The sequence below is a fragment of the Erinaceus europaeus genome, chromosome 8, assembly GCF_950295315.1.
Source record: "Erinaceus europaeus chromosome 8, mEriEur2.1, whole genome shotgun sequence".
NCBI lineage: Eukaryota > Metazoa > Chordata > Mammalia > Eulipotyphla > Erinaceidae > Erinaceus > Erinaceus europaeus.
Window position 1 is genome coordinate 56,951,365 of NC_080169.1, and position 19,789 is coordinate 56,971,153.

The 19,789-nt window shown below is 36.8% G+C and overlaps 1 protein-coding gene across 4 annotated transcripts in view; it reads right to left on the reverse strand.

Annotated features, from left to right (window-relative positions):
• Positions 1-1,802: 1,802 nt before the first annotated feature.
• STEAP2 (STEAP2 metalloreductase) overlaps positions 1,803-19,789 on the reverse strand; it is a 43,227-nt gene continuing 25,240 nt past the window's right edge. For all 4 annotated transcript variants that reach the window (XM_060196263.1, XM_060196264.1, XM_060196265.1 and 1 more), the window contains 4 exons: positions 17,615-18,139; positions 16,465-16,992; positions 5,929-6,093; positions 1,803-3,345 (listed from right to left, as the gene is read on the reverse strand). In XM_060196263.1, the coding sequence (XP_060052246.1) occupies positions 3,061-3,345; positions 5,929-6,093; positions 16,465-16,992; positions 17,615-18,106 (1,470 nt within the window). In that variant the 5' untranslated portion in view covers positions 18,107-18,139 and the 3' untranslated portion in view covers positions 1,803-3,060. The remainder of the gene's footprint in view (positions 3,346-5,928; positions 6,094-16,464; positions 16,993-17,614; positions 18,140-19,789) is intronic.

Here is a 19,789-nt window from a genome sequence, read left to right on the forward strand (position 1 = left end):
TTGTGAAGCTTTCCCCCTGCAAGTGGGGATCAGGGGCTTGAACCCTTGTCCTTGCGCACTGTAATGTGTGCACTTAACCAGGTGCACCACTGCCTGGCCCCCATATTGTTAAATGTTTAACTTTATTAAAATTTACTAGTAGACTATCAGAGAATCATGTGTGATATACCAAGCTGACAAAGTAGAGAGACAGCTCTTGGTGAGAAAGGGAGGTTTCAGGGCCTGGGTAGTGGCACAACTGGTTGAGTGCATATGTTACAATATACAAGGACCAGGGTTTGAGACCTGGTCCTTACCTAAGGGAGAAAGCTTTGCTAGCAGTGAAGTAGTGCTGCAGATGTTTCTGTCTCTCTTTCTATCTCCCCCTTCCCTCTTGATTTCTGACTGCTCCTTCCAATAAGTAAATAAAGCTAACAAACAAAAAAAAAGTTTTTGATAAAAGGTAGACTTCAGTAAGTAAAAAAAAAAAAAAAAAAGGCTTTCTTTTTATTGGCTACTGGATTTAGTAGTACCCAGTAGCTAAATTTAGAACTGTTATAATATTAGAAAGAGTTCATATAATTGTATCTTGTTGGTAACTTTTAATTTTAATAAAGAAAAAGTAAATGAATAGAAAAATATAGGGTTTTCTGGCCAGAGTTTCAACAAAATGCAATTTTAATGTGGAATATCAAGTTTGTCTGGCTATATGACTCTAGAGTAGATTTATAAGTAATCACTTACCCTAATGCCTACCCTTTATTCTTGTAAACTGTTCCTAAAAATGGCAAAGTGGACAGAAGGACTTTTTAAGGAGATTCTATGACCTCAGTTATAATTTAAAACTTATTATGATACTGTCTTTGCTAGAGTCAGTCTTACATAGGGAAGCCTATCTACTGTGTTATTTATTTTGGATAGAGACAGAAAGAAATTGAGAGGGAAGGGGGACGGAAAGGGAGAGAGACATACAAACCTACAGCACAGTTTTACCACTTGTGAAGCTGCAGGTGGGGACTGGGGGGCTTGAACCCTGGTCCTATAAGGTGGGCAATCAATCAGGTGTGCCAATACCCAGTTCCCAATAATAAATTTCAGACTGTAATAGTGTCATATATCTTTTGATACCCACAATCCACTCTAAAACATCATATGTATTAATTAATTAATTAATTAATTACTTGCCATCAGAGTTATTGCTGGAGCTTGGTGCTGGCACTACAAATCCACTGCTCTGGTGGCCAGTTTCTCTTTTTAATTTGACAGGACCAGAGAAATTGAGGAGGGAGAGGGAAATGAGAGAGAGAGAGAGAGAGAGAGAGAGAGAGACCTGTTTCACTGCTCATGATGCATTCCCTCTACAGGTGGGGAGGGGAGCTTGAATAAAATATGTTATATTTTTATGTAAAAGAGGAAGTATCTAGATTGTACTTCATTAACGCAATATATAGTGTTGGCTTAGAGATACCTTACAACTGGGGCTGGGTGGTGGCACATCTGGTTGAGTACACGTTATTATGCACAAGGACCCAGGTTCAAGCCCCCAACCCTCACCTACACGGGGAAAGCTTCATAAATGTCCAGCAGGGCTGCAGGTGTCTTTCTGCCTCTCTCCCTTTCTACCTCCCCCTTCCTCTCAATTTCTGGCTGTCTCTATCCAATAAATAAAGATAATAAATATTTTATAAAAGAAATATACTTTTAAAAAGAGATAGCTTATGATTAAAACTAATTTCTGGAATATGACTGTCTAACTTTAATGCTGGCTCTTAAAACTAATGAATTATTGGTCCTGGCAAAATAATTTTTTTAAATACTGAATTGTATTTCTTTTTTTAATATTTATTCCCTTTTGTTACCCCTGTTGTTTTATTGTTGTTGTTGTCGTTGGATAGGACAGCGAGAAATGGAGAAAGGAAGGGAAGACAGAGAGAGAGAGAGAGAGAAAGATAGACACCTGCAGACCTGCTTCATGGCTTGTGAAATGACTCCCCTGCAGGTGGGGAGCCAGAGGCTCAAACTGGGATCCTTATGCCGGTCCTTGCGCTTTGCGCCACTTTGCTTAACCCACTGCGCTACCGCCCGACTCCCAAAATAATTTTTTTATCCTTCAGTTTTCCCATACAGAAGTTAAGGATAACAACTACCTTCTCTGTCACTGGTTGAGATTGAATGAGATAGCATTGAATGAGATAGCCCAAGTAAAGTGCTTAGAACAATGCCTTGGATGTTATAGCATAGACAATGTTGACTAGTTAAAGTACAACAAAAAGATCAACTGACAAATAACTCTTTGGGTATAAAATTAACACTTTCCTCCTACTGGAAACAATAATATCCTCAGGGTTCTATATTAGGAAAACCAGTTTTGGACACCAAATTATTACTGTCTTTTCCCTGATCGGTGTGCCAACTGAACTGCAAGTAGATCACTTTATTAATATCTGCTTGCTCTATAATAAGATAAAAATTAAAAATATGCATTTAAAATATAATTTCATGTTCAAATTGTGTGTTTATCCATATAGTCAATCAAGTAACTTCATATAATTAATTTCATCCTTCAAATCCTATCTATGAAAGAAATATAGGAATATTATCCTATAGACCTACCTACATAGTAATGTGTCACTTCTCAAAAATGATTCATGAACATACATTTCTATATCTTATGCTGAATAACAATTAAAACCTTACTTAAGTTTTAGAGGAAAATCTTATTTATTCAGTAAAATATATTAAAACAAAATGCTGTGGGTTAATAATTCTTTAACATTATATTAACTATAGATCATTTTGTCTAATTATGGAATCCAGTTTGTTAAAATAACAGTAATGTTATGGTTATACAAAACAAAATACTCAATACAACAAAAAGTTAACCACAACAATTCATTTTGACAAAATGTAACATTTGTAAAAATTAATTTGAAAACATGTACCACTCATTTGTTTGAGATGTCACTGAGTAAGTTTCAACCCACAACAATTTGACAGTGCACTTACAATTGAACATAGAAGGCGTCATAAAATAATGGCGTGAATAGAACGTTTTATGGAATCAGTGAGCACCATTTATCATCACATTACTGTAACCCTCTCTGGTGAGAGATGAGGAACTGCTCTCATACCTTCTTCTAGAAATTGGCTTTTTTCCCAACCTTTCTTAATTCTCCTTAGTTTTCGACTTATACATGGAAGGAGCAAAATGATCTTTCCTAGAATCACAACTGAGGGTAAAACAAGAGCAAGAACAAAGTTTGGTGGTGTATAAAACCGGTAGTACTCTTCTTCAAAGGCTCGTTTCCACCCATAAATTAAAACATGAAAAGTACTGATGAGCAGAGCAACATAGCCAAGTGTAGACTTGGGGGAAGGGAAGAAGAAAAAAATGAAAGACACACATTATTCAAACTCATAAATTAACCTATAAATTCATAAAAATGCCATTTTTGTATTTTTATAAAACTATTATAAATTATTTTTAATGGAAATTTTTTCTTTACAGAGAAATTATAAGACTTGGTTACAAAAACTATTTTAAATTATAAACTATTGAACTATTATTTGTTATTTACTCCATTAAACATTTAAATATTCATATATTACATACTTATATATACTTTATACAGATAACATATTGAAAATAGTTCAGTATTCTGATTATATCATTCATAAAGAACAGAATAGTTATTCATGCTATTAAATATGGAGGCATGACAATAATATAGAATACTTTATTGTATGGATATGCTGTAATTCATTTAATCATTCCTTTTCATTGATGATTTACTATGATTCCAACTGTCCTCAACTATAAATATTATCACTTAAAGTCCTTTTCTATATTTTAGTTTATTTCCTCAGAATTATCAACACTAAGGAAAAGCTAAAATTTAGCTTTTCGATTACGATGTTGGTAGAAGCTGATAATTTTCTTTATAAAGGTTATCTGTGTATCACATTGTATTTCAGTCCATACATAAATGCTTATATATATAACATGTTATATATACATGCATACATATATATACACATGCATAAATACACACATATAATTATATTACATATATCAGTTGAAGGTAAGTATGAAAAATCATATAGAATTAATTTATAATATAAATATAATTTTAAAATTTCAAGATTAATATGGCTTTGTTGTCTATATTAAATTAAATTATAAAAAGTAATTTATTTATTACCAGAACACTACTCAGTTCTGGCTTCTAGAGGTACTGAGGATGGAACCTAGGACTTTGGAGCCTTAGGCATGAGAGTTTCTTTGCATAGCCTTTATGCTATCTAGCCTGTTTCTCTAGGCAACTTTGTAAATTAAAATCTTAAAGCGTCAGCATTCTGGGTTCCCTAAATTATATTCAATTGCTCATTTCAAGAAAGTCTGTTACATAAAACATAATAGTATGTTAATATAATGACGTAATGTCTAACTTCACTGGAAAAGGATAAACTCTTTAACAGAAAATTGCTCCATTTACAACTACTCATCTAAATTTATAATGATAGTTTACACCCGTCTAGCACTTTTTATCAGAGGACCTTCTATTTCTTTACAGGTGTGATTAAATGAGAAGTTAAGAAAGTACTAAGTTTTTCTTTCCTTTGAAGAGGAAATATGAATTTAAATAAAGGATATATTCTTAATTTGAAAGGTTTAAATGACTTTTTAAAAAGCTCAAATAGGCAACCCTCCCAATTTAAAATCTCAATAAATAACAATTTAATAACACAACATAACTGTATTATCAATTATTTGGATCTAATGGATTTTGTGATAATATAGCTATGGTCTAAATTTGAGTTATATATTTTAACAATATGCAGATTTATTATTTAGATATTATTGGAGGTGAATATTTAACTTACTAAACAAGTGATTAAAAAAAAAACCTTATAGACAGACAGACAGACACACACATATATATATACATATAATAAAAAATATATTGAAGGCTGGGGGAAATCACTTAATGGTTATGTAAAAATGTTTGTGACTGAGGCTCTGAGCTTCCAGGTTCAATCCCTTGCACCATCAGAGGTCAGAGCTGAGCATTTATCTGGCAAAGAAACACACACACACACACACACACACACACACACACACACATACATTTATATTTCATAGATTGGTTGTCATAACCAGCTTATCTAGTTTGTCAATGCAAGTGTTTGTGTATGTGACCTCTTTGCTTCAACTCAATATGATTATTCTAGACTTAAAATATAAGAGGATGATGTGGAACAGCTGTAAGAACAAATCTTAGAAATCAACATTTCAGGGGCTGAGTGATGTTGCACCAGAATAAGTGCACATAGTAAGAAATAAACATTTCCCCAACAAAGTGATAAAGAACACATATATATTCTTTATTCATCGAAATAATTGACTTTTAGAATTAAACGTGATCTAAATTCACTCATCCACACTACCATTTTATTTTTACTTATTTATTTATTTATTTAAATTTATTTATTTCCTTTTGCTGCCCTTGTTGTTTTATTGTTGTTGTTGGATAGGACAGAGAGAAATGGAGAGAGGAGGGGAAGACAGAAAGGGGGAGAGAAAGATAGACACCTACAGACCTGTTTCACCACCTGTGAAGCGACTTCCCTGCGGGAAGCACTTTGCACCACAGGTGCTTAACTCGTTGTACTACTGCCCGACTCCCTACCATTTTATTTTTTAAAAAGTAACCTTTCTTCTTAAAATAGTGGAGATTGATTGCTATAAAGCTAACTTGCAGAATCTTTAATTTACTAAACCTGAGCAGTCTTACACTGGCTTCAAGTTATATGTTTTCAAAAGCAGATGGATAAATGCAGCCCCTGAGTCTTAGACATTATTTTTTAAGGACAATATTATGAATATAACCATAATTAACAATTAAATTCTGAACCACCCAGTACTTCAACAAACAAAATCCCACATACCTGAATAAAACTAAATTCCCTCCAGTTCAAAGCATTGCTCACAGAAGGGATGGAAGTTACTGCCAGGAGTGAAAGTAAGCCAAGGCTCATTATGCCAAAGGAAATGTACATTTCAATTCTCCAAACTTCTTCCTCATTCCAAGAGTTTTCAATATTTGCATGAACCTAGGAAGAAAGCAAATGTGAATTTCCATTTAAAAAAATTTACTTTAAGGGGCCAGGTGGTGGTGTACCTGGTTGAGTGCACATATTACAGTGCCCAAGGACCCGGGTTCGAGCCCCTGGTCCCCACCTACAGGGGGAAAGCTTTGCGAGTGGTGTAGGTGTCTCTCAGTCTCCCTCCCTCTCTACCTCCCTTCCTGATCTCAATTTCTGGCTGTCTCTATACAATAAATAAAGATTAAAAAAAATCTTTAAAAAAATTTACTGTATTAGTGATTTTATAATGAGCAACAAGATTGTGAGATAAGAGGTGTACAATTCCAAACAATTCCCACCATCAGAGTTCTGTATTCCATCCCCTCGACTGGATGGTTCCCTATTCTTTATCACCCTGGGAGTACAGAGCAAAGATCTTTTATGGGGTGCTGAAGGTGGGAGGTCTGACTTCTGTAATTGTTTCCCCACTGGACATGAATATTGGCAGCTTGATTCATACTCCCAGCCTGTTTCTATGTTTCCCTAATGGGATAGGGGTCTTGGGAGGTGGGGTTCCAGGATACATTGGTGAGATCATCTGCCCAGGGAATTCAGGCTGGTGTCATGGTAGAATCTGCAATCTGGTGGCTGAAAAGCATTAAGATTTAAAGCAGTACAAAAATTTTTAATAATCAGGAACCTAAAAGTAAGAGTGTAGCAAATGAGATTTGGGGTCTTCATGTTGAAAGAAGGCAGTGCTGGGTCAACATACTCTGCCATTCTAGAGAGACTGATTCTGAAATGAGTGCAGCTTGGAATGTTCCTAGCTATGACCACGGAATGTAAGTTCAGACCATCAGGGATGCAGAGGTTACACAGGCTCATGTGCTAAATACGAATAGACACCGATCAATGGGATTTATAGTTAGTGGTATTTATATACTTTTCCTATATTTTGGGAGCTACTCTCTGCTCTGATCTAGCTTTCTGGTCCTATTCCCAACTCTGATACAATCCTCCCAGACAATATTTTTAGCCCACCTGCACATAAGCTGTCCAGCCCAGGCAAAAATGAGTAAAGTCACGGGCCCACTGGAATTCCCCCTCCCCCTTTTTAGTAGAACATTAAGAGATTTTGTACAAAGTTTACTGCTGACATAAAAACACATCATATCAGGACATAACGTAAGTTGTATTAATTAAGTTTAAGAAAATGATATGGAGAATAATAGGATGGAAGTGTTCCAAGAGGAAAGAAAGGGGGAGATAAGCAAAAAGAAGACTAAATTCTGTTCTAGACACGGGCGACAGCATACTGGTTATACAAAAAAACTGTTATGCCTGAGGTACCAAAGGGCCCAGGTTCAATCCCTAGCACCACTATAAACCAGTATGAAGCTGTTCTCTGGTTTCATTCATTCACTCCCCCCCCCCATTATGTGTGAACAGAGAAATTATATATCATAACACATCACTATTACAGGGGTTCTGGAATCCCAAAGCCCTAAAATGCAGGTTGGTTCTAGGGTAAGAGAAAAGTTCTATTTAGTTTTGAGGTAGTTTTACAAATTGGTTTAAACTTGGTTGAATATTTGAGTACATCCTGTCTGCATGTCAATTTAGAATCCAGACAGGGAATTCACTTTTTATTTTTTGGCCATCTTCAGGGATTAACCTGAGCTGACTTTCTCAGATAGTAAGGAGACAGGTAGAGAGAGAAAGAAACCACAGCACTGAAACTTCCTTCAATGTGTTGGGGAGGGAGGTGAGGAAGGGAAGGGCTGGCTGTGAACCTGGGTTACACACACAGCAAAGCAGTGCACTATCCAAGTAGACAGGGAATTTCTTCTTTCTTTGAATATATTTGTCCCTCATCTGAAAAATATTTATGTTGATTTCCATTCATCTTATCTCCTATTCCTATCTGAAGCTGTTAGTTCCCTGAGGATAAAGCTCTAGAGAACTTACTTATTCACTTAAACTGCCTCACAAATATATCTTTCCAATTTCCCAATTATACACTCATGTTTTCCCAAATCTCTTTGCACTGACATTGCAGTTATAATCAAGCCAGGCTTGATTAACTCTGAATGTATTATATTCTACATTGGGACTATTTAGTATTGTCTTTTTACATGAAAATAATATAGTTACAATAAAACTAAAGGACTGAACTTCTTGGGCTGAAGGTTTGATTAAAGTCATGATGTATTTTTCTATTTTTCTATGCCAAAATGCATCATGACTTTTCCAACAATTCAATATTCAAAGCCCAAGGACTTGGTCTCCAACATTGGTCATCAAATAGTGAGGTTTCAGATTTGACCCTTTATATCTGAAGGCCAGAAAGATGCTCTGTTTCTTTCTCTTTCTTCCATTCACATGTTTACACCTATTCATGGAAAAGATTACAGTTTAAAACCATCTTAAGTTTGTCCACTTTCAGATAACCAAACATACTTGAAATAAATTGAAAAAAAGGAAAGAAAAGTTACTTCTTAGTGGTCTGGGAGGTGGCACAGTGGATAAAGCACTGGATTCTCAACCATGAGGGCCCGAGTTTGATCCCTGGCAGCACATGTACCAGAGTGATGGTTGGTTCTTTCTCTCCTCCTACCTTTCTCATGAATAATAAATATATTCTTAAAATTAAAAAAAAAAAGCTACTTCTTAGTCATTGCTCCTCTAGAAAAAAACATGCCAACATCCTGAAAAATATTTCAGCGCATATCTGAAGAAAAAATATTTCGAGGACCTACTGGGAGTTGAGTTGTTATGTGGAAAACTGAGAAACGTTACACAATGTACAAACTACTGCATTTTACTGTCCATTGTAAAACATTAATATCCCAATGAAGAAAAAAAAAAGATTGCTCAACAATTTGTTTGGCTTCATATGTTAACTCTCTTTTCAGTCACCAGGTTTCAGATGCCATCAGGATGCTGGCCAGGCTTCCCTGGATTGAAGACCCCACCAATGTGTCCTGGAGCTCAGCTTCCCCAGAGACACACCCTACTAGGGAAAGAGAGAGGCAGACTGGGAGTATGGACCGACCAGTCAACGCCCATGTTCAGCGGGGAAGCAATTACAGAAGCCAGACTTTCTACCTTCTGCAACCCACAGTGACCCTGGGTCCATGTTCCCAGAGGGATGGAGAATGGGAAAGCTATCAGGGGAGGGTGTGGGATATGGAGATTGGGTGGTGGGAATTGTGTGGAGTTGTACCCTTCCTACCCTATGGTTTTGTTAATTAATCCTTATTTAAATAAAAAAAAAGGAAAAATATATTACCTGAATCTCACCAGACCTCACTTCATTCAATCATTCTACAAACCTGCTGTCTTTTCAAAGAAAAGCAGTTTTATTCTTTTGATCTGATTTAATTTGTGATTTGATGATTGTTTACAATTGTATACAATTTCAGATCATAGTTTCACAGCACACCTACTACCAAATTTCTATGCCCTACCTTCCCTTATTCAACATAGTTCTCACAAAGCCTGAGAAACAGTTTGGTTACCTTATTTTTCTTCCCTATTTTGCCAGCTCATATGCTTTAATAATCTATAGTGTCTGAGGTCCCAGGTCCATTCAGTCCCTGGCACCACCATAAGCCAAAGCTGAGCAGTGCTTTGCTGTCTCATTAAAAGAAATAATTAAAATAAATGAATTCAATTCTGTTACACTGTTGGTAAGAACGCAAACTAGTGCAACCCCTGTGGAAAAGCACATAGTCATTTGTTGTTAAAATTCGGTGGCTCCAGCTAGCCGGGCTAGCTTCACGGGCGGGTAACAGAGACTCGAGGACACACAGCTGGGCAGGGAAGCTGTATTTCTTTATTCAGGAACAACGATTTATAAACTAAGACAAACTAATCACCAAACAGACTCTCCTGCCTCCTTCCCCCGCAGCGGCGCCAAGCACTCTCAAACTCTCGGACTCTGGAACTTTGTCGGGGTACCTTGGGGTGGGGACAAGCGGGCCCGTGAAAACTAGCAGCACTGAACCAATTTTCTTGGCAGGGGGAGAGCTAGAACAACCCAATGTAAAGCATACAACAGTCATTAAGTAAAGAAAAATGGAAATGCCTTATGATCCAGTAATACTACTCCTCGGCTTATGTCCAAAGAACACAAAAATATTAATTTAAAAGGATATATGCACCTTTTTTCTCATAGCTTCATTATTCACAATAGATAAGGCATGGGAGTAACTGAAATGTCCACTGACAAACAACTGGATACAGAAGTTATGGGAGTGATCTGGGACATGGCATAGTGAATGGTGTTGGATTCTCAAGCATGAATTTATTCCTTGGTATTGCGCATGTCAGAGTAATACTCTGGTTGTCTCTTACTCTCTCTCTTCTCAGTCATAAATCAATAAATATTTTTTTAAAAGTTATGAAATATGCATTCAGTGGAACACAAATGTGCTTTTGCTTCTACTTCATGCCAGGCACAGTTTTAGGCACTAGGTATAACACATGTGCATAACGTACAAATATCCTTCCTCTCATGAACATATGTTCTATGAAGGCAAATGATAGGAAATACAATAAAAAAGGAAAACAAAGTGTGTTAGAAGGTGATTAATGCTATTAAAAAAAAGAGTGGAGTTAAGTAAGAAGAGCTGAATATTCAGGTACTGAATAGGAAAAGAGTAGCAGAATTTAAAATAGAATCCAAGAGGGCTAGGAATATGGCATAATGTTTATGAAGACTTTCATGCCCAAGGTTCTGAAGTCCTAAGCACAATCATAAGCCAGAGCTGAGCTCTGTATCTCTGTCATTGAAATAAAATATTAAAAAAAAAAAAAAAAGGCATTCAAGGACCAAGCAGGCTGCTTGGTGGCTAGAGCATAAGTCTAGCATGTGTGAGAACAGAGCAGTGCTCTGTTCTCTCTTTCTCTCTCTCTCCTCCCACTCTGTAAAAATATAAATAAAGCTGGCAAAATAGCTCACTTGGATAATGTGCTTGCTTTGCCATGTCTATAACCCAGGTTTGAGGCTGGCCCCAACCTCACTGAAGGAAGACTCAGTGCTGTGATCTCTTTCTCACTCTCTTCCTCTATCTGAAAAATATTAAATAAATAAAATAAAAATGTAAAAATAAGGAAAATGGTATCCAATTGATATGTCATTGAAAAAGTAAGGTTTCTACCCTACTAAAGAAAGATAGAAACAGGCTGGGATGTGGATCAAATTGCCAAAGCCCATGTCCAGTGGAAAAGCAATTACAGAAGCCATAACTCCAACCTTATGCACTCCCCCCCACACACACACACACACAAATGAAGGTCCACAACCCCAGAGGGGAAGCAATGTTAGAGGATAATGACCGTAGTGCTCTGAACTCCAATTCCATCAGACACCAAGACCCACAAAGAGAAGAGGAAAAAAGGAAGGACATTCAAAAGTAGCAATAGGTGTAGGTGTGAGTTTGAAAAGGAGAGAAGGCAGGACCATAGACAAAGTGGGAAAATATATAAAAATATAGATCGTTACAGAAATAATCAATGCATGTCTGTGACCTTGGGAGAACTACTGCAGTTTCCAATGGAGGGAATGGGGACACAGAACTCTGATGGTGGGAATGGTGTGGAATTATACCCGTTATCTCATAATTATGTATTGTAAATCAATATTAAATCACTAATAAAAAAAAGAAAAAAAGAAAAGGTGAGGCTTAAGCAAACCTCTTGAAGGAAGTGAAGATAATGACTTAGTAGCTATCAAAACCTTAGATCTAGTTAGGGAAAATGATAGATACTTTTAGAGCAAAGATGGTTTAAAGAACAAAATATAGTATTTTTTTTCTCTCTCAGGGTTTTTCTGGGGCTTCTATTCCACGTGATTTTACCAATTTTAGCAAACTCTTTTTGTTGTTGTTGTTTTTGTTTGTTTTTAAGATAGAGTGAGAAGCAGAGAAGGAGAAAGTGGAGGTGACCAGGAGAGATACCATAGCACTGCCCCACCATTAATGATTCTTTCCCTTTGCATAGTGCTTATCTGTAGTGGTCAGGGACTTAAACCCAGGTCCTTGTACATGATAATGTGTGTGTTCTACTGGCTGAACTATATCTTGCCCTGCCTAGAGATTTCTGATTTCAAATTTTAACTGTGGAAAGAAACTTAAGTATTGGATAGTACACAGAGATCCTGATGTCTTGGTTCCTTATAAAATACAAATGCTTTACAGATTTGTTTTGGTGCAATGCTCTTGTCTCCCAATGAAATTTCACAAGAAAGAATTTTAGTGGAACTCCTTTATACATGTTGGAGAATTAGTGAGGAAATTCATAGTCTACTCTATTGTCAATTCCTCTCTATGAAAGTCTCCCTGAATTTTTTGTGTTTGTTTGTTTTGGTATCAGAGCACTGTTCAGCTCTTACTTATGGTGGTGCAGGGGATTGAACCTAGGACCTCGCAGTTTCTGGCAGGAGTGTCTGTTTGCATAAACACTATGAAATCTCCCCAGCCCTCCTTAAAATTCTCATGAATGCTAAGAACTAGAACAATGTCACCTGCAAAACGAGTCTCGTTCCTACTTTTTTAAAGTAAAATTCCTGCAAATTTTATAATTTTTACTAGTTTTTAGTTTACTATATATGTTCACTGACACTAATTTTCATGACAATAATAATATTTATGAAAGAAGAAAATAAACAATCCTTTGCTGTTCTTTCATTCTGGAAATAAAGGGACGGCAGCAAATTTTGCCCTACAAGATATAAAATTACCACTTGCAGAAATATATTTACAGAATAATTAGTGAAGAAGTGAGGCCAAAATGGCATAATGGGAGGACCAGTGTTTATCTCTTCTCACAATGACATCAAAGCCACAATACATTAAAAAAATATAGATAGAAAAGAACCTGAAGACAAGATGAACGAGCTTCTACAGCAGAGGACTAAAGATCACTATCAGGTGATGAGGACAAAAATGGATGACCCCTCTCAAGAAAGAAATCCTTCTGCATGGCAGTAGCTGTAAATGGGAAGAGACCCATAGGGTACAGATTATTAATCCAGGAAGAAGGGGGACAGATTGTGCTGAGTACCCCATACCAATTCTATTATGATTTTAGAGTTAAAACATGACAACAGGGTCAAGAAACTGTATGCTGTAAACTGGGTTGGAGTTGTAGCAGTTATTTTGATGATCTCTGTAATCTGGCTGAAAGCAGGGCTGATGGAAACCATACTGGAATTCGGTCTCAACAGTAACACATGTTAGGGACAGACTGCAGGAGGAGAGCTCCATCCCTAGATAGATTTCACAAGTGACAGGCATTTTAATAAAGATTTGCTTATTTTTATCTACTTACTGATTTATTTGAAGGAGAGAGGGAAAGAGCCCGAACACCACTGTGGCTTATATAATGCTGGCAATAAAACTTGGGACTTCATGTGAGAGAGTCCCACTGTGCCATCTCTTGGGTCATGAGAGCAGTTATTAAGAGGGCTAAATCCTGGCAGAAACAAACAAACATAAACAACCTAAAGCTAGTAAACAAAAATCACCTTTATAGCCAACAAACATCTTGCTGATGTCTCCAAACACAGTTAGTAGGACTCTTTGCTTCCTGCCTGGTTCTCTTGCCAGTCCACGGCCTGCCGGATACTATTTCCTACCATCCTGAAGCCAGCATGCTTTTATAATCAAGACTGAGGCACCAGTCTCCTTTCAGACCTAAATCCCTGCCCAGAACAACCTAATGGCTGTGGCACATATGCAATCTTGAAGCCTTGGTTACTACTCAGCTTAGCTAGATTTCAGTAATATCATCATGGTAGTGTATTTGTGATCATAAATCCCTGGTCATTCATTGCCTAAGTCCACTCAAGCACAGACCCCTGACTTTGTTCCTCACAGAACATCAAACATAGTGAGAACAGAGGAAATTACCCTCACTTACGGATCAAGATAAAAACTTGAAACATCCAGGGGCCGAGTGGTAGTGCAGTGAGTTAAACGCACATGGGGGGAAACGCAGGGACGGATGTAAGGATCCTGGTTCCAGCCCCTGGAACCCCACCTGCATCGGTTGTTGCTTCAGGGGTGGTGAAGTAGGTCTGCAGGTGTCTTTCTCTCCCCCTCTCTGTCTTCCCCTCCTCTCTCCATTTCTCTCTGTCCTATCCAGCAACAATGACAATACCAGCAACAAAGGGCAACAAAATGGAAAAAAGATGGCCTCCAGGAGCAGTGGATTTGTAGTGTAGGCACCAAGCTCCAACAATAACCCTACAGGCAAACAAACAAACAAACACACATACACCTTGAAACATCCTAAAGAAGATTTCAAACTAATGGCCCCAATGATGTTCACTGAAAAGAGCAAATAGAAAAAACAAAAGAAAATAACAAAGTCAAAAAAGAAGTCATAACAGAAATCACAGAGATAAAAAAGATATATATATGGTAGTGGGGTTGGGTGGTGGAGAACCTGGGCACATGTTATATATCACATGCAAGGAACCTGGGTGAAGCTTCATGAGCAATGAAGCAGTACTGCAAGTGTCTGTCTCTCTCACTCTCTGTCTCTACCTTCTCAATTTCTCTGTTGCTATCCAAAATAAATAAAAATAAATTTTATAAAAGAAGAATATAGTAGCTAAGATAAAATAAAACATGCAGAACAGAGACCACAAGGAGAAAAAACAAAGCCACGTGCGGAAGTGATGAACTGGAAGACAGGGCAGAGGAACACATTAAAAAAAGAACTAAAAGAAATGAAGATAATGGTGGTCCGAGAGGTGGCACAATGGATAAAGCACTGGACTCTCAAGCATGAGGTCCTAAGTTTGATCCCCGGCAGCACATGTACCAGAGAGATGTCTGGTTCTTTCTCATTCCTCCTATCTTTCTCATTAATAAATAAATAAAATCTAAAAAAAAAATTAAAAAAAGAAATGAAGATAATGTAAGAGAGTGTGGAACAACATTAAGAGAGACAACAGTTGCATTACAGAGGTGCCAGAAGGAGAAAAGAGAAAAAAAAAAAAAAAAGAACTATTATTTGAAGAAATAATAGCCAAGAAGTTCCCCAAATTGAGGAAGGAAATCAGATACAGGAACCTTTGAGAAACCCAAAGTAAACACCCCAAGACAAATAATATTATTAAAATGACAAAGATAAAAGATAATAAGAGACTATTAAAAACTAAAAGTAGAAAGCAGAGTCACGTATGAAGGAACATGAATATGATCTGATTTCTCAACAGAAACTCTAAAGTCCTGAAAGTACTTCTATGAGATTTTCAAAGTGCTGAATAAAAAGGCATTCCAAGGAAGAATACAGAATACTCTATCCATCTATAAAGGTCATCATTTAGATTTGAAGGAGTAACAAAGAGTTTCGGAAATAACAGTTAAAGGAATTCATTATCACTCAATTGACTACACAAGAAATGCTAAAGATAATTATATAAAATGAAAATACAGAATGATCTCACTCATTGGGGGTAAATATAGAAATAAAGAAAAAGAAAACAGAGGAGCCAGGTGGTGGTGCACCTGGTTGAGCACACGTGTTACAATGCACAAGGACCTGGGTTCAAGCCCTCAGTGTCCACACGCCGGGGGAAAGCTTCACAAGTGATGAAGCAGTACTGCAGGTATATTTATATCTATATATCTATGCCTATATCTATATATTTCTCCCCCTTCCTCTCAATTTATGACTGTCTCTATCATATAAAGATAATTTTTAAAAAAAGAAGAAAAGAAAAAGAAAAACAAGGTAATTCAAAGAAAGACAAACTTTTGGACTTGGACTTCAGAACTGACACTACCAAAGAGGGTAAAGCTGTGCGTCTCTATTGGGGGGAGATGGGGAGACTAGATTGCAAGAGTAAATTTGTATTACCTCTGGTAGAGGGATATTGGTACTTTGATGACAGGTTTGCTATTGTGACATTTTTGAAGCAGTGTGAAGTTGTACTAAAATATTTGAAAACATATGTAGTCTTACAAACCAATGTTACCTCAAAAACAAATAGGATGCTTTAAAAAAATGTTTTATTTATTTATTGGATAGAGACAGCCAGAAATCAAGAGGGAAGGAGATGACAGAGGAGAGAGACAGACACCTGCAACACTGCTTCACCACTCGCAAAGCGTTACCCCTGCAGGAGGGGACTGGGGGTTCGAACCTGGATCCTTGTGCACTGTAACATGTGAGCTCAGCCAGGTGCACCACTACCCAGCTCCCAAATAGAATACTTTAAAAAAAGAAACAATTCTTTCCTTCCCTAGACATGACAACATTTCTAATAGGTATACATAATTCGAATTTATATCTTACATTCTAAAAGCTGTACTTAGAAAGCATTTCATACTAATACAGCATAACACTAGCAACAGAAAAAATAGCAAGCATATTACATACCTGCTGATAAGCCATGTTTAGAAACAAGTATCTCTCTGACCTTCTCATTGGTAAACAGAGGCTATAGGCAACATGGACCGAAGCAAAGAAAAAACTTAGTAATCCGAGCTGTTTTCTACACTGTAACCAAGTCTCCAGCCAAGGTGGAAATCTCCTATATTTGGTGCCATAATAAAGCTGATAAGCAGCTGCTAGTAGACCAGCGAGATACACGAGGGATAGCAAAGTAATGGCCACTACGGGCAACGTTTTATTCACAATCTCAATTGGAATCTTGTAAAAGTCACTCTGCTGGTTTCTAGCATATGGATATATCACATCTCTGATGAAGGAATAAAGAAAGAAAAATGTGGCCAGGCTTATGGCTACCACCACTGGGCCTCTCCACAGAGTAAATAGTCGTAAGGGTAAATTTTCAATCTCTCTGGCTGATGATAATGATCCCAAGTCAACAGGAGTGAAATTCAACTGACGGGCAAGTTCAATAACTTGTTGTCGAGCTTGAATATTGTTGCTGCATATATAAACCTGCAGAGAAATACAAAAACTTCATTAGTACTACTGCTTTTAAATAAAATAGTAATTATCACATGCTCCATTTAGTCACTATATTTTTGACAGTCATACCAAACAGTATTTCATAGAAAGATACCTGCAAGGATAAAAGAAGGAGGAGGACAAAGAGGAGGAAAGAAGGAAAAATAAGAGGGAAAGAAAAGACATGTTAATTCTTGCTTTTAATTTTAAGGAAACAAGGAGCAACTCAACACAGTATGACCTGTTACTCATTAATCAATTGTACCTTTTAAGATTTGTTTTTTCCTTAAGAGAGAGACAGGGACTGCCAGAGCATCACTCTGGCACATTCGATGCTGGGGAATAAACATGGTATGTCATTCTTGAGAATTGAATGTTTTATTCACTGTACTACCTTTTCAGTTGCCCTAACCTTTTTTTGAGTTGGTTACATCAGGAAAACTCAAGTTCGCAGCTTTCTATACTATTTTGGGTCTATAAATGTGTCCTTACAAGGTCAGAACGTGAATTTTCAGATATATATCAGAGTGATAATTATTGGAGGGCATCAGAATTTTAGTTTACATTTATGTACAAAATACCAGATAAATAATAAAATTTAAAAAATGTATACCTGCCGACTGGCATCCTTAGGTCCTAACTGAAGTGCCCACGCTGAAACAACATTAAATCCTTTGACAATCAAGGAATCCGGAAATAATGAGGCCAAATATTCAGCATTGGATTCTGGGTATTGGTTTATCTTCATATTATTGCTCACATCAATCAGGATTTTACCCACAAGTAAATGTCTAAGGTCCCACAGGGAAGTATAATGTTCTCTGTGTATAGCAACAAATATTATATTTGTTTTTGTTAGAGCATCTTCATGGTGTGTGACATCCACTACATGAGGAAAAAACTCAGAAGCAAACTTTGGATTTCTACTTCCTATGACAACATGATATCCGCATCTGATAAGTCGAATGGTGAGGGATTTAGCAAAATCCCCACTTCCAATTACACCTACAGTGACTTTCCTTGCATCCTTGATGCCATTTATGCCATTAGGCAAAAAGTTTTCACTGAGGCTCTTGGGGCTTCCCATAATAGAGATTGATTCCATGATCTGGACTCTTCTAGGCTCACCAGAAATGTCCTAGAGGAGAGAGGAGAAAGCACCAATTGTGTATTTATTACCAAATGTGAATACGTTTATTAAATATTATTAAAATAATATTCTGTTTCTAGAAGTAGAGTATCTGTGCAAGCTACATATCATAGAATATATCAAGTCGCAATTTATGTTAAGGATTTTGGAATAAAAAAATTAACTGTCACAAAATTGATGTGTTAAAAGTGAGACTTCTCAAATTCTAATGTGTACATGAGTTACCTGAGAATCTTATAAAAACACAGATACTAAATCAGCAAGTCTGGAATCAGGCCCAAGATTCATATCTTCTAAACAGCTAACAATTCTGCTGGCCCACAGATCCTTCCTTAAGCAGGAAAGTGCTACTGGATACAAAGAGTAGCAGTTTCCCCTAGAACATTTTAAACATAGTTCGAACATGTTCCAGCAATTCTTTTTCTTTATCTTCTTCTGTTTACCAGAGCACTACTCAACTCTGATTTATGGCAGTGTGGAGGATTGAACCTGGACCTCAAGGCCTCAGACAAGAGAATCTATTTGCATAACCATTACGGTATCTCCCTTGCCCTCCAACAATTCTTACCACCTAGCTTCCACCAGATTAGACAGCAATCTGAAACTACACTAGAGGTAGAAAAGGTCTGTGATGTGGAGATGGAGAAAGCTCTCAAGGGAACAGAAGACAGGGGGGAAAAAAAAAAAAGTAAAAAGAACTACTTGAAGCAAAGTTGTCTAGTTACTTGGGATGGAGTCCAGAAACTACTATACACCACATTAATTACTGAGATTATTAAGAGAATAAGATAAACCAACTAGTACAGTGTAAAGTATATCATCTAAGTAATATTTTAGGAAACTACACATCAAAATATAGTAGAGGGCTAATTAAATACTATAGGCTTCCATACCTTACAGTTAGACATTGATAAAATAATGTGCTTACGGTTTTTAAATTATAGGACATACAATGTTTTCTTTTTTGACTGTACAATACTCACCCTGAAAAATCTGTAAAACTCTTTTTACTTGACATTAAGATGAATATAAAAGTCATGCTTGCATTAACTTGTTAAAAATACAAATTGTGTTGCTATGACTCAGTGTTGCTACTGTTGAGCCTGAATGAAAAAAATACTCTTTTGGTTTATCCCTATTGCACAATTCCTTTTATGCTAACAGCAGATGTGGATCAATTCAGAAGATTTAATGAACTTTGCAGGAACAGATGGAATGTTTCAAAAAAGACTCAGTATTTACTGAAGGAAATTTGAAAATAGTGGGGCCAGAAAAACTTTTTTTTTTTTTTTACCTTGGACACAGATTATATTTGATGCCTCCAAATGCAGCTGTATCCAAGGAACTGACTCAGCAGGTAAAGCACAGAACCCACTGGGGCCCTGAGCTCCACCCCCAGTAACATATATGTCAGAGCCATGCTCATTGTCTTCCTCTCTCCCTCTAATTAAATAAGCACATAAATTCTTACAAAAAGAAAGACAGCAATATTGCCTAATCTTCATATAGTACATACTATAATCCATTCAGTTTGAATTTCATGTATTAACTGATTAAAATTCCCACAACCACCCTAAGGAAATAGATGCTATTATCTGTTCTAATGTGCTAATGTTCATTTTGCACGAGGAAACTGAG